This window comes from Acanthopagrus latus, chromosome 6 (assembly GCF_904848185.1).
Source record: "Acanthopagrus latus isolate v.2019 chromosome 6, fAcaLat1.1, whole genome shotgun sequence".
NCBI classification, from domain to species: Eukaryota; Metazoa; Chordata; class Actinopteri; order Spariformes; family Sparidae; genus Acanthopagrus; species Acanthopagrus latus.
Genome location: NC_051044.1, coordinates 21185099 through 21201190, shown reverse-complemented (window position 1 = coordinate 21201190; position 16092 = coordinate 21185099). Strand labels below are relative to the sequence as shown.

General features: G+C 41.3%; 1 protein-coding gene across 4 annotated transcripts; it reads left to right on the top strand.

Annotated features, from left to right (window-relative positions):
- The first annotated feature begins 108 nt into the window (after positions 1 to 108).
- On the top strand, positions 109 to 16005 carry pusl1 (pseudouridine synthase like 1). Of its 4 annotated transcripts, none has more exons than XM_037099981.1 (9): positions 109 to 259; positions 748 to 815; positions 898 to 958; positions 2249 to 2436; positions 8088 to 8237; positions 10757 to 10927; positions 13959 to 14013; positions 14213 to 14375; positions 15446 to 16005. In XM_037099981.1, exons 2-9 carry the CDS (start codon positions 760 to 762, stop codon positions 15502 to 15504), a joined length of 903 nt encoding a protein of 300 aa, XP_036955876.1. In that variant the 5' UTR covers positions 109 to 259; positions 748 to 759; the 3' UTR covers positions 15505 to 16005. The 4 variants fall into 4 exon arrangements, with proteins under 4 accessions (XP_036955876.1, XP_036955877.1, XP_036955874.1 ...); XM_037099979.1 differs by lacking the exon at positions 109 to 259 and adding an exon at positions 273 to 658; XM_037099982.1 differs by lacking the exons at positions 109 to 259; positions 10757 to 10927 and adding an exon at positions 269 to 658.
- Positions 16006 to 16092: the final 87 nt, after the last annotated feature.

Here is a 16092-nt window from a genome sequence, read left to right as displayed (position 1 = left end):
TCACACGTCTGTTTTCTTCCTCTTGTATTCTCTTCTAAGCCTCCTTCTGTGGTTCCCTGTCTTTACTCCGCTGTCAGCTGACACATCTCCTCTACGTTAGAGTCTCTGGCTTCAATGATTTCAAGGCAGACTGCTCTGCGGCTCGACGACGTCACACGCACACCCCTCTCATGACGACATCAAAGAGCGACCGACGGGACTACAGCCCGAACGACTGTGTGCTCACAGACATCGCGGAGAAAACGCTGCACGTGTAACTGTACGTTCATGTTTGCGTTTGTGGTTGATTTTACGTCACATAAATCAGTCGATTCACACAGAAAGCACGTTGAACCGGCAGCGCGCGCTCAAACATGCTGTCAAAGTCGGCTAAAGGCGGGATGTCCGTATGTGGTTTAGCTTGTGTGTCATGCTAACATAACATTTCAGGGTGTCGGTTCTGTTATTGAGTAAAGAGCAACATGCCGATATAAGAGTGATACATAATACATATTAGAGTTACACACGAACCCGCTCTCTTAATGACTCGAGAAGCTTGAACTAACTACTCAAACCTTCCTCCGGACTACAAATCATTCTGGTTCCGGTCTCATCTGGGGCTTCCGTACTGTTTCCTGTAGTCTGTCGCGTTCCTCAGCACATGAGTCCTTCACAGGGGGTTTGTAAAAGTCCTTCTTCACGGGCTCCGTTTAAAAGGCTGTTTTAAATAAATGGTTCCCTCCTGCTAACACGAGCAATATGTCACAGACATCAGAGATCATGCGCAGCTGGGCACGTTATCTCATCTTCTTTCAATACATTGGAACAAAATACAGGTAATGAAACTGCTGGCCACTGCTCACTGTCACTGATAACTGGAGTTATTGTTTCATTTACTGATCAGCATTGTTTCTGCAGTGGTGCGGTCAAAGTGCCTCCACATCAGCTGTGTAAGAAAGGCGTCCAGGATCACTTGGAGGTAAGTTTGACTACTGGAAAAGATCCTGTTGTCTTATCCTCCAATACACATGCAGTCCTGCAAAACAGAAAACAAGCTAACAAAAATTGCTTTTGGAGGTATAATTCGCCTTTTTGTTTCTGGAATGTGAGCAGATCCTGTTATTCTGCTTTATGATGAGTTCCATTTATCATATGAATAACAACACATCATTTAAAGTTTTACAGTAGCATTCATGTCAAATGCTATGAGAATTCCAATTTATTATATACAGTCTTATACAGCAATCCTGCTATAACTTCTGCCTTCACGAGGGTATTATTGTTCAGTTTTTCAGTTTTTAGGTTGTGGTGCTGTTGAATGATGTTGTGTTATACTGACAGGTGTTTCTATTATGGATGTTACTGATTAATCATTGGTTTGATCACTGTTTACAAAGTTTCAGTAACCCTGATACGTCAAAAAAGGGTCTTGTTAATTTCTTGTTAGATATGTCAAAATAGAACACAAAATACTGTCATGAGATTGTATTTACTTAAAATACATGTAACTGGTTATTTAAAAATACAAAAAGATCTGACATTAAAATGAAAAATGTCAAACATATTTAAGAAAATATTAACAGTTAACTGATAATCATTATTTAATAAAGTTGCTTCAAATTTGCAAATTTCCTAGTTTCTATAATTACATTTACCCCTTTTGATAGCAGAACAGGTTGACTAGTAACAGAAGCACCTCTCGGTGTGATGCAGTAATATTCATTATTCTACAGATATGTAGAATTCATACTTCAACAAGAATATGCATGAGCGCTACAGACGGTGCCAAGGTCACAACTTAAACAGGTTTACATTCTCAAACAAAAGCCTGAGTGTTCACATGGTTGTATCAACACTGATAGGGATTTAATTACCTGTCAGTGGTTACAGAGGATAATTTCTCTCAGCACTCTGAATGTTAACGATTAACCAGAGGTAAACCTGCCTTGAACTGGATCCACATCATTCCTCATCACTTTCTCCCCTTTTATCCTGTCAGCTCTGTCTATCTAGTACTGCATTTCTAATGAAAGTCATAAAATGGCAAGAAAAAAAAGCACGCACACAGGAAAGAAGAAAAAAAGATTAGACTTTCTTGTCACATTGCACTGCAGTTCACGGCTCTATTTAATATCCATTTATCTGTGTGGTGATGCAATTTACCTGTCCCACTATTTGTGACTTCAAAAGTTCAGTAATTAGTTTTTCTTGCAATATAAAAACCCACATTTAAAAATCTATTTGATGTCTTTGATCTCTCTCTGTGCAGGATGCTATAAGGGCGCTGAAGCCGATCAACCAGGTGTCTCTCTCAGTCTCCAGCAGGACAGACACAGGTGTCCATGCCCTCTGTAACTCCGCCCACTTTGACCTCCAACGTAGGAACGATATGCCGCCTTTCTCCGAAAATGTTTTTGTTGACGCCCTGAATTTCTACCTGAAGTCGGAGCAGATCAGGTGAGTCAGTTTTTGAAATGTTGTTATTTCTTAAGGCAGCTACAATGGATATAAATTAATGTCACTGCCAGAGTTAAACTGACAGGTGCCTCTTAAGAAGGATCAAAGTGTGATACCAGGAGAGGAAGAGTAAAGAGATCCATCATTCATCAGAAGGGACAGTGATCTATACAACTTCCTGATCTGTAGAGTTTGACATGTGGTCAGAACTGAACTTTACTAATAGATAGTTGCTCACATGGGGTTTAGGACACTGTTGTGTTCAAAACATAAACATCATACATAAATATATTGTATGTAGATTTATGACTCTCAGCACCTGGCAAACAACTTTACACTAAACTAATCCTGAGGACATCTTCTGAGGGTAACATTCATCCTATCGCCACCTGGTGTTAAAATGTGATCTGTATCCAGATGTCAAATCTTGCCCCAGCCCCAGACTCCCTTAAAAAAAGAAAGACATAACAAAAAAACACAGAGTTTAGTGAGTTGTTGAATCAGGGGGACTTTCTTAACTTTGTGAAACACCGTCTTCGATAACTTATTAATTATTTGTCCCATCTTGTAAATTGTAAATTTTGTAAATTCAGCAAATGTAATACATTGAGATATTCCTTTCTTTGTATAAAAATTATTATTGTAAACTTTTGTCAGTTCGTCCAAGTGTGTTGCAGTGCCGATGTGTGGGCCACTCTATGACTAGAAGATAATCTGCCTTGTTAGCAGCAGGTCAGCAGCACAGATGGGAGCAACACACACAGTCACGTTTTACTGTTTATCATTCTCTTCCCACCCGTATTACTTTCATCATTTCACAGTTCAAACAGTACTGAGTGGCATGTTACTTAAAGCCTCCTCACATGCTCATTCCCTGAATTAGAACCAAAACCTGTAATTTTTCTAGGTTAAAACAGAATATCTTCATCAATGTTATGTTGCGTACAGATGTGCACAGATATTGAGTTTACACCTGCCTTAAGTTCTGAACATAATGTGAACCAGACTACTTCCACAGACAAAAAATAACTAAATATTGGCTTAGGGAAACCTTGGACATGTTGTTTAAACCCTTAAAGTGCATCAAAACAAAAACACCCATACATCTATTCTTATATTTATACAACCCTGTGACCACTGCCTGAAGACGTTTCCTTAACAGTAGATCTTGGTGGATATAAACACTCCAACAGTCCACATATAGATGGCTGAGTTCACCTGTTGAGCATTTTGAAGGCAGAGAGCAGCAAGAGTTGTGTGTAAGTATTCCAAATCCTTGTTGGTAGTGTCCAATCTTCTCATTTCCCCCCCTTTGCTTTTCTTCACCTAATCTTTTAATCCCTTTATTACACCTCAATGCATTATTCAGTGCCATAGTGCCTCTTGTGAAATCTTTGCTTTAGACTGCTGTGATCATGCTTCGTGATATTTTTCGCAGCTTTTCTGTCTGAGACACAAACTGAGAATGGCAGAGGGGAGTCGGCGAGAGAGGGTGAGGAGAGCCGCAGTTAGAGCGCCAAACAGATATTGACAAAGTGTGGATTAAGACGGAGGAGTGAGAGTGTGAAACAGAACGAGCCATTCGGGAAACAGAGAGGGGAGAACAGAGAGGAGGGAGGAAAGGGAGGCTCCTAGCATCCCGCTAATCCCTAAACCTGCAGAGAGAAGGTTAGAAAGGATTATCCCTGCTCTGCTTTTTGGTCTATAGCATCCATTAGTGCGCGCACACACACACACACACACACACACACACACACACACACACACACACACACACACACACACACACACACGGATACACTAGCTAAATGGAAATTACCGTGTTGATTAGTATGTGAAACCTGCAGAGGAATATACAGCACAAACACACTTTTTGTTCTCAGCGGCGTTATACAGTATAAGGATGCTTTATAAAACAGAATTATTAATGGGTTCTGTTAAGTTCCTTATATACACTCTGCCAAAAATACGCAACCGCAAGTAATGTTCACACACACTCCCTCTGTTCCGGTTGCATAGAAGATCTTGTTCTTGATCTGGTGATGAAAACACACTGTCAGCTCTGGCGCCCCGAACCATCTTTTTCACAGGAGCGCAAAAGAGTTTTTTGTTGCAGCGACAATCAGACTGTGGCTCCTGGCTCGTCGCTTTGGTCTGCCGCCCCCTGAGAGAGAGAGAGAGAGAGAGAGTGCCATATCGAGATTTAAACGTAGACTGCACGCTGTAAAAAATGTCCCACCAGTCATGGGGTTTCACTTGCTGTGAAAAAAGGGCCTCAGTTAGCCTAAAAATGAACGGACCGTTCTCCCATAAGGGGACACTGCTGAGTAGCAAAATGGTGCCATGCCAAACAATGCCCCTGTTCCCAAATGTGTGAAGCCACGCTTTGTACGGTGCTTATGAAAATTTGATGTGTGTGTGTGTGTGTGTGTGTGTGTGTGTGTGTGTGTGTGGTTTAGGGGCCAGGCAAAGGTTGTCACTTCACATTGCAGCAGGCGCTAAAGGCAGACGCAAGGGTTTCCTCTGCCACGTGTCACACCCAATCTCCTCCCCTGGAAACGTAACCTAGTTTCTCTGACTGTGCGCCGGCACACACACACACACACACACACACACACACACACACAGACACACACAGACAGTACATGCAGAACATTAGGCACATGTGTACATACATGGGACCTGCCTTCTAGCTCATCATTGTTACGTTTCTATATGCTCCTACATGCTACCAGGCCCCTACCCCTTGTCACCTCCTGCTTTCTCTAACATACAACACACACACACTTGAATGAATGCTCACTCTTTGTTTAGTTCTGTGTGTGTCGGTGCGCACACAATCACACGGGCACAGCTGGCTGCGGCTCTTTGTTCTGTCAGTTTACACATGTAAGCAAGATTCTCTGCTCGTCAGTGTGCCGTCACTGTACTACACTGTACATCTCTGCCTTATTGACAAGAGGTTTTACTGTCTTTATCAGCTGTGAACACATGAGGAATCATAATATTGACCATTTAGGGGCAGTAGTTTTGTGTTGTGTTGCTCAGTTATGATTTGGACAATCTACATAGAACATTTTGCGGCAGCGAGAACTGTAAACCCTCTCTCTGTCCTGGAAGATCAAAGGTTATGGAAGTTTTAATATTTTGATTTCAGCCGAAGATACGGTTGTGTTGTTAAGAGTCACTCTTTACTGTACCCTATGTTGTCGTCAGAATAGAGGAATTTCTGAAAAATATCCCACATTTGATACCATGTCAGGAAAACATTGACACACCATTGAGAACAAGTCTTGTGTGCTGTGATAGTGGAAGTATGTAGATAACAAGTAGTTCAAATTCCATTAAACTGGAGACACACAACTTTCAAATTCCTGTTTTCCTGTGGTATTACTGTTGTTGCTGATGTTGCAAAGACGGCGTTAGCAAAATGCCTCTTGCTGGCAGCCTGGCTACTGAGACAGCTGTGGCTCAGGGGTAGAGCCAGGGTTTTATCAGAAGGTTCGATTCCCCTGGTCTGCATGTTGAAGTGTCCTTGGGCAAGATACCGTACTTCAAACTGCTCCTGATGTGACGGTCGGCACCTTGCATGGCAGCCACCGCCCATCACTGTATGAATGTATGTATGAATTATTGTAAGTCGCTTTGGACAAAATGCCCTGAATGTAAATGTCCAAAGGAAAATACAACCGTCTCAGCGCTATGGAAAGGCACTGTAAAACACCTGGTTGTACCAATAGGTGGGCAGGTACCTACTAATCTTGTAGAAGGAATGATGGTTTTAAACCATCTTATGTCCCGGTGGTAAGAGGAAACTCACATCAACGGGGGAACAGACTTTGACATAACACCATAGGGCTCTCCATCGAGTGAATGCCCATCTGTTGTTTTACCTCGGTTTCTATCACTCTCCCTCTTTGCCTTTTCCATCAATGGGATCCTTTTCTACTGCAGTGTAGAGTTCCCACAGTTATTTCAGTTGTTTCTCCATTACTTATGGTTAGCAACCAGAGGGAAAGAAAATACCTCTTCCTGTTTTGCAAGCGTAATGGCAGACATGCATCCTCTGTGCCGTAATGGGACCTTCAGCCTTGCAGGAAGAGTTGAGCCTGGTGGACTGAATAAGTGTAGTGAAAGTGAGGTTTATAGGGAACCAATCTATACGTGTATGGTGTCACTTGTTTGTTTTTTTTTTACAGCCATTACACCGTGCAGTCAATAATTACTGCAGTTGTTAAAGCACAAAAGTTGAATGGGTGAGTAAGAACATAGTGGATTGTTGTATGGGGAACTGCAGTATGCAATTTAACTTAACAAAAGTAACAGATTTCCATACGAGCTGCCAGTAAATGATTTAACATTTTCTAAGTTTTTCAAAGTTGATGTTATTTGCTGTAGCACCACTCACAGCTGGAATTCTCCTTCAGTCACTTACAATTATCATGAAAGCTTGAACAGTTTTGAAAACTTAAACCACAGAGCCAAATATATTCAAATCTTTTCTTTGTTTGAATACTTTTGTAAAGCTTTGATGTTTAATACCCAGCACTGTTTGGTTCATCGTCTCAGCGGCCACACTTTCCACAAAGTAGCTTCACTTACATGTGTTGGACTTTGATCAGATGCCAGTTTTGACACACGCGCTCATTAATAGATCCACGCTGGTTGATTCAATCAACAGAGGAAATTGTGTCTGTGACTGCATTAGAGTTATTACATGATCCATCCCCGCCTGTGTGCACAGATACACAGGAAGTGTCCCGTGTCAGCCCTGATGGAGTCACATCAGAGAGCTCCAGCCTCTCGAGTCTGCTGTGACGCTGACTGTGTGAGCATGAGCGCTTTGGCTCTTTCGGCTTCTTGGCAGCACTTAAAGGGCTCTGACAACGGGCGTGCTTTTGTGTGAAAAGCTGCAACGTTGGCATTTTGGACAATGACTTGTGCACTGTTTTTTCTTGTTGGCAGCACAGAATGAGAGCGTTAACACCATCTGTGTCTGGGGACGGCTTCGGTCCGAGGGAGAAATGATGCCTAATGCCTGTGTAAACATTCAGCAGAATTAAAATGTTTGATATTGTTTTTTGTGATTTCTGAAGAGAATACGGCACATGTCAGACATACAGTAGAGTTTAGGACTGGGCAACATATTGATAATTTGTTATCATGATTAATTAATGACTTGTTATCATCTTAGCTTTTGGATAGCTTTATATTGTGATATGGCGTAAGTGTTGTCTTTTCCTGGTTTACAGGCTGTATTGATTATTTACCAAAAGACTCTCATCATGAAACGCATTTGAGAAAGAACATCAACCTATTATTAAGAAATAAGCATTCTGACATTATTTTAAGATATCCATGTATTGCGTTTCAGATATTAATTCTGAAATTAGCAGCAAGCCTTTTTCAAAACGGCACTCTGAGCTCCCAGTTCTGACCACTAGCTGCATAGCTAACCAAGCCAACTGGCCAATGGCAGCAACAGCTAGCAGCAGTTAGTGGTACTCCGGTGATTGGCTGCCCCCTCCTGGCAAAAAAAATATTTCAGAGTATTATTTAAAGCCATATTGCTCAGCCCTAGCAGAGCACAGCTTTTCAGGCCTGAATAGATGTCGGCTTTCAAACTAACTGCTCTTTTGTCACTCTGCCAGGGTCAACCGTGCCCACCGCGTGCCTGATCATTTCCATGCCCGTTATTGTGCCCAGTCTCGGACCTACGTCTACCGGATAGCCCTGAGAACCAGCCACCGCTCTCTGCTTCCCCTCACAGAAAGCAATCTCTGCTGGACCCTCCCCAACGCGTGAGTTATCCCACTTCACACACTGTCCCTCCCTCCCTCCTTCCCTTCATTCATTCGTTGTCTTTCCATCCCTGCCTTTGTGTACATGGTGATTTCCCACAAGAAATGAAAAATCAGGCTCAGGCTCTCAAGCTCAATCTAACAAGTAGGTCCAGACACACAGACACACAGACACACAAACACGCAGACACACCCTCAGTAAGGTCCCGCCAAGCCTTGCAGAAACAATGGCACGTTAAACACATGAATAATCCACACGTGCCACGCCGGAACTGCAAATTAGGGCCATTCAAACCAAGTGTTTTATCTGAGCTGACGTCTCAAAAACAAACAAAGGACACGTAGGGAGAGGACGGAGACGGGGATGAGGATGGACAGAGCGCAGAAAGAGAGAAAGAAATGGGTGAAACGGCAAGCGCTTCATAGCTTAGGCGATGCTCTTTTAGCTGTGATCGGAAGGAGCGTGAAGAAACACATTTCAGAGAGCGCACGTATGAGAGTATGTCTTCGCTACACTTTTTTGGGGGGGAAAGTAGGGCAAGATAAGCTGCAGGCTTATATACATGCAGAACAACACCCACGCACATTGCTCTGACTGTGTGTTTATTTCTCTCTCTCTCTATCTCTCTCTCTCTCCCTCTCCCTCCTCCCTCCTCCCTCCCATCCTTCTCCTTCACTCCACTACATTTTGTCCTTTTTGTCTTTCTCCATCCCTCCCTTGTTCCTCTCTCTCTCTGAGTCTCTGCCTCGTTATCCCTTCGCTCATTTTGAGCATCCATCTCGTCCCTCCAGCCCTGAGCGTCTCTCTCCTCTCTCCTCTCTTTGATCTGCCTCTCCCTCATCATCACACCCCCCCATCTCTCCCACTGCAAAAAATATTCATCACTGCTTCATTTCAGTGCTGTACACTGTTCAGTACAAAATCTCGTATTTGTTAGAATAAGTGTAGACCTTTTTTCATCTCTTTACTTTTTCGAGAATGTTTTGAAATCCTGTATATTATCATCATATTGCAAACAGCCAACCCAAAGTGACTCGTATAGCAAAACTGGAACTACAAAGACTAAAAATAAGACTTAAAAACGAATCATAAATAGTTAGCCAGACCCAAAAAACCCCAAATTAAGCTGAATTCAGTTGAACAGAATAAAATGAACTTCATCTTTAATCCATAATGGCACCCAGTATAGCACATACCTCTGCCTAGGCCCAGCAATCCCCTTTTAATTCAATCAATCCTAATCCAGTGTCAAATAAAGCTAATATAGATCTGCTAGATCTGGAATTCAATTTGGATCTGCCTTAAATTGTACTCACTCATATATACCAGCCACCTAATTATGTTTTATTATCACGATATAAGCATTATTCCCTGAGAAATGTACATAAATGTTCAATAACATCCTATCTCGCCATAATAACTTAAGTAAGAAAAAATTTTGGTTTGGTGAAAAAAGTTTGGTAGGAATCCATTCTGCAGATTTTGTGTAATCCTGCAAACAAACCAACCAACAAATGAACACAGGCAAAAACATGACCTCCTTGGTGAAGGTAAAAATGTAACATTTTTGGACAACAAACCCAGGTTTTGAAAAAACTTTTGCCAACAACCAATCCTTCGTCTCAAGGGCTGCAATGTAATTTAAACCTCAAATTGCTTGTTTTGTCTGACCATCACAAGTGATAAAACAAACCAAAAAGCAGCAAAAGCTCTCATTTAATGAGCTCGAATCAGATCATTTTGGGCATTTTTACTTTATAAATTGCAGATTCATTTAGTGTTGAATGACTGATCTATTAATTGGTAGTTTCAACTCTGATCTCCACAAATAAAAACATTAAATAAAAACCATTATAGGTAAACATGTGTACGATAGAGATAGACATCAATTGGTTGATCAGTTATCATCACAACAACACTACGACCCACCCTAGCAGCTCTGAGAGAGTGTGACTGTGGTGCTTTGGGCTATGCCAACAACAATACCAACATGCTGAGGTTGACCATGTTCGGCAGTTTGGAGTGTCATTTCAGTGCTCTGTCACATCTTCATTCATGACTCTCATGCTCAAGACTTTAATTAGTGAGTCACGAAGCACACTCCTCCGTTTCCCTGTTCGCTGTATCCCTCCCTCTCTCCCTCGCTCTCTGTCAGATCATATTTAAGCAGAGACAGAGACTGTAGAGAATGTGAGCACCGGCCCACTCCCACTCGCTGCCTCAAATGAGCCGGTCGCCGACATGTTCCGCTCGCTCACGTGGCACTGTGCATCAGAAAACTTCTTATTATATAAGTCAGCCAATAAATTATTCTACTTGGAAAGCAGGAACACGGCGGCCTGAAAACCCGCCGGGCCTAATCTGCGCACCAAGTCACTGCTGCGTGACCCGACATGTTAGCGCCTGGGTCATGTTGCAATCTCACGAGTAATCTGCAGAATTTAATCTGCCTGTTATAAACACCTATGTAAGATGTATTGTTTGTCATGATGCCTGTTGAAAACATGCCTGTCACCAGGGAGCTGGATGTGGGAGCCATGCGCGAGGCCGCCGCCCTGCTGGTCGGGGTTCACGACTTCAGCAGCTTCAGGGCAGTCAACTCTGACATGCCTTTTAAAAGCCCTGTGAGGACGCTGAATGTGGCCAGCATACAGCGAGGAGACTCTTTCGCACAGTCACACTTCCACAGGTAGGCTAGTCGCACTAATCACATTGGCTCCCAGCATTGATTTTGGTGCCACTTGAGGGCAGTGCAGCAAGCTGTCAACCACCCATTGACCCTACGTTCTGTTTGTTTTGTTTTTTTTATAGCGTCATATAATACCAAAATATTATCTCAGATATTAAATTGTTTTGGTTTTCTCATCTTACTAACAAGATGGCAAATAAATAAATAAATAAATGTTTCAATATACACACTTGTAAGGATTGACCTTTTTGAGCTGCTCCTGCCTTCATCTGCCAACGATAAGCTGGTTGGACTAGGTGCCAACAGGGACAGAAACCTAGGATGCTAGCGTGAACCTCTGAACCCACTGTGCCCTCCAGCAAAGCTTATCGTTGGCAGGTGAAAAGAAGTGGCAGGCTGTCACAGAGATAGCACATGACTGCAGCGTCCCCAGGGCAACAGTGGAGTTAGCGGTAAGATGGTGAGCCGGAAATTGACTATTCAACATTAGAGAAAAAAGCCATGAAAATAAAGAAATTATGAATGTGCTTTTCCACTCCCATAAAGATCAATCTTGTGTTTCTCAATCTTGCATCAACTGATGCTCAAGAAGTTTGCTGAGGCAAAGTTTTGAATCATTTACAGTCACTCCTCTCAGGGAGCCGTGCATGTACAGCCCCAAAAATCTCCCTTTTGAGCTTCAATCAGACTCAGCGGTGTGTCCGATGTGATCAAAATCACAGGTCAAATAGACACTAAATGTATCTTTTCCAAATGAAAAAGCTAAAAAAAAAAACGTCTATGTAAGAACAGCCTGTCCGAGGTTCACTAAAATGCTAAATATCACTCACACAGTATCACATATGTTTTTTATTATGACAGTAATTAAAGAGAGAGAGAGAGAAAGAGAGAGGGCCATGTGGGCTTTGGAGGATTACACATCCAGGGGTCACTCTGCATGCCAAATACCACTTTGACTGGCATTAATTATATGCCCAGAAAATATGGCGCACAATATGGACATGAGCAGCCTGTCAGCAGTTCAGCGTCAAAAAGCCCCTTTAACCCCCAACACACGTGGTGCATTAACAAGCTGTGAGCATCAGGGTTTCAGATTTGGATTTGAAGTGTCCATGGTTTAATCTTTTCATGCAGCGCTGTGTGTTTTATTTTGAGTACTGAGTTATTGAAGAGCAAAAGGCTGAACTTTTAAAACAGACAGCTGTTGTGTGTGAAGATGAGTCAGAAGTGAACAGTGCTCCATTCGAAGCATTGTGTTGGCCAGACTGTGCATTAGCACAGTGTGTTCTGGTTGGAATATATATTAAATTCTGTCTTCAACCAACTGGTTGAATTCAAACTAACTCTGGGTGATGAGTACAAGTATAAATTGGTTGCACTGTACATTATACTATACCTAATATAATGTGTGTATGATATTGTAGACATTAAGTCATCACATTTTGAAGTCCTTTTTCATTTAGAATAAAACGTTACAAGCTTAACTTGCACTTAATTGTTAATTGTTAAGCCACTTTTCCATCAGGTCATTTCAGTTTAGCCTTGTTACTCATTAAAGGTTAAAAGGTTATTTTTGCATGTCCATGGTCAGAAATTGTGACAGTTACCAAAATAATCACTCTAGTCCTGTTTTTGTTCAGTGTTGCTGTTAGCGTAGCTCAAAGCACGGCTGAACGACTGCCTCAGATATCCACTCACATACTTTATTTTCAATCAGCTGACAACCAATATATTTATTTGGTCTTATGATTATTCATTTTTCTGTTTATTTCTCAGTATTGTGGATGTGAGCATATTAGCATATTGATGTAAGCATTAGCTCAAAGCACCGCTGTAGTCCCACAGTGCTGCTAGCATGACTGCAACCTTCTGATCATGTCACTCAAGACCTGAACCATTAAAAAGCAGTCAAAATGGCCACAAATATATTTTGTGTCAACTAAAAAATTAATCAGTTCATAATTTTAGCTTAATGTTGGCTTAATTTCCTGTATTTGTGTCTCATCCTGTCATTACCATATTAAGATATTGATCAGAGAAGACACACATACACAGATGCAACATGACACACAGCCTTTGTCTGCTCATGTACACATACTGTCCCTCACCAGAGCTCAACAGCCCTGCTATATAAATCTGTCGCTGCACTCCTTATATGTCAAACATAATAATACAGTGAGCGATGACTCTAATTTGCATTTGACCCAATTCCTCCCATGTGCCTGTTTGCTCAGATCACTCCTCAAAATAAAAAAAGTCAATCAGTCTTGAGGGGGGGAGCCACCATTACTATAATGCTGAAATTAGAGACATCAGTGGAAAGAAAAATTGAATGTCAAATTTGATATAGAAAAAACGGAGAAGAAAATAAATAGCCATCGTATTTTTACGGTATTACACGTAATCCTGTTGGGCCTGAGCTGCACTGGCATATTCAGCATGTGACATTTAAACAAATCTGTGCACGAGGAGGGTCCCCGGCTCTATCTGATGTCTGGCATGAGCCTGAATGTCACATCAGCCTCCAACTCTGTGCACCCAGTGGGGGGGAAGCATTGAAACAGACAACAATAGAGAGATAAAGCAAAGACATGTCTTACCATCTAACAGACGTTAGAGGCAGGAGTGGTTATCAGCTGGAATGATAAATTCAACCTCAGAACATGGATCGGTCTTAAGAAATGCATTTTATATAGAAATATTTATCATTTGTAGGCGTCATTGTGATCCATACTTGCTTTATTACATCTGACAGTTGTTACAGACTTTTGTTTTTCTTCTAAAATTATATTTGAACCCCAGTGGGAAGATTTTTGACCATTCTTTAGACTGGCACAGTATTGCAATACCAGATACTGTCATACTTTCTGGACTTAACATTTTAATTGTAATGTGTCACGAGAAGTTTGAGAATGCGTTTTAAAGCCCTTTTTTTTAACCTTCTGCACCAATGTGCAGACCAGGCAAAGAAAAGAAATCTGTGACATTTGTGCGAGTTTTAACACTAGTGTTGTTTTTGTTTTCTTTCCAGAGAGATACCATTCTGGGAGCTGACTTTTACAAGCAAATCTTTTCTCTATAAGCAGGTTTGTTCCTCTTAACATCCTTAATTACTTTGAAATCCAAGTGGCACCATCTGCTGGTGGTAACTGAAAAATATGCATCATAAATACAAGCCATACAAGATAAATGGACCCTGAGAGAAATGTCCAAGATAAAGGAAAACATACAGTTTGATATTTTCAGTTATGGATTAAAACGTGTTAATTTGGTCCTGTGCTCCAGGTTCGGAGGATGGCAGGGGCTCTAGTGGGAGTAGGCCAGGGGCGGCTCTCTGTGCCTCAGCTGAAGGAGGTACTGGAGGCTCGGGACTCTCTGGCCTTCCCGCAGGCCCTGGCTGCTCCGGCCCATGGCCTCTTCCTCACCCAGGTGGATTACAAAGAGACAGGTGAGGAAGCAGATCCTTCATGTCTAAAATACAGTTTTTGATGATTTCATTCTGTTGTCTTAACTTGAATTTGTGAAGTCCTTATTGACCCCAAATTTTATCTAATATAAGTTTTATCTAAATTATTTGTGGTTTTTTTTGGCAATGGGTCAAGCTCCTCTGTGTGAAAGTTTCTGATGTTACACATTTTTAAAACTGCCAATTAACCTTATACTGTCTTTTCACTATATATATTTGCAATAATCTTGTTGATGAATTGGAGGATAACCTAACTCATTGTAAAAAAAACAAAAAAAAAAACAGTCTCCATCTTTACACTGGACTGGACATGATAAATAATACTTAGCTTTATACTTACCTGCTATGCTTAAAAAACAAAAATCTCCCAAATTTGACGCCTCATTAAAACAAATCCAATAGGAAGTATTACACTAGATTTAACTGTGAAAACCAAAACAGTATATTATTTATACTGAAATGCTGCAAACAAGATTAAACCTGCCCTTAACCAGTGAAAAGGTAAGTTCTAGCACTACATTTGCAGGGGACTGAAAACATATACACCAGCTGGGATGTATATTGTCAGTTGCCAGCTGTTCTCTGCACGAGCCCTGTCATGAATACCATGCTTGTAAATAGTTCTGTATTAGGGACTGTTTTCATTTTTCATTTTATCATCATGATAAATTAAATCAGTTAGATCAGTTTCCTTGACCAAGGGTGCTATCTTCAAACAACATGTTTTCCACCCAACAATCCAAAATGTCCAAGATATTCACATTTTTATATTGTCATATAAAACCAAGAACAAGCGGCATATCGTCATTTTTGAGAAACTGGAACCAGCTAATGTTTGCTGGAAAAAATAAACAGGCACAGCGTCAGTTATCAAAAAATTTAAATAGTTTTGTTTCAATCAACAAATCTTTTCATTAACTTGCAATACATACAGTGCTGTGCTTGTAAGCACCATCACTCAGGTGTTGATTGAATTCAGATATTTTTTAGGTTTCATTATTTCAGAGTGAAAAGATTTTACAGATTTAGTACGTCTTCTTTCCCCCCCTCAGACCTGCAGCACTCACCACAGACATCGGAGGAATCATCTAGTGGAAACTCGGAGGATTGATGCTACCTCACTCAGTCACATCGACAAATGCTTGTGGCAGCTTTACTTCGAGTCAGTGGCTCCACACACAAATAAACATTAGAGCACATACGGATGGACATCTACATGTTCTTTTAATCAACATATTAAGAATACATAACTGTGTCCATGAATGCAGCTCAGCTACAGAATACCACACACCTTGAACCTATCAGTGTCTACACATGACCTTCAGGTTACAACAGACAACTTGCTTCAAGCCTAGTTAGGCAGTATTACTCCTATGTATACATGTATGAACTGGGTTTTGGTAGGTTCTGACATTTATCAAACAAGGTATACAACAGGTGGAGAAGAGTGTTACGTTCTGTAGCAAAAACTGCTGTGTGTGTTTGTGTGTGTGTCCATGGCTCTCATACAGTGGTATTACATTATGGATCAACAAAGTGCACACACTCTCACTGATGATGTATACATCCAAATGTCCAAATAAAACTGCATACGCTGCTTCTTCACAGACCATTCTTGTGGATTTTCCCGCACGCTCTTACTTGCTTTTAATTTGGCTGCATCTGCTCATTGAGTTGAGTGATTTTCAGCAAGTTGTCT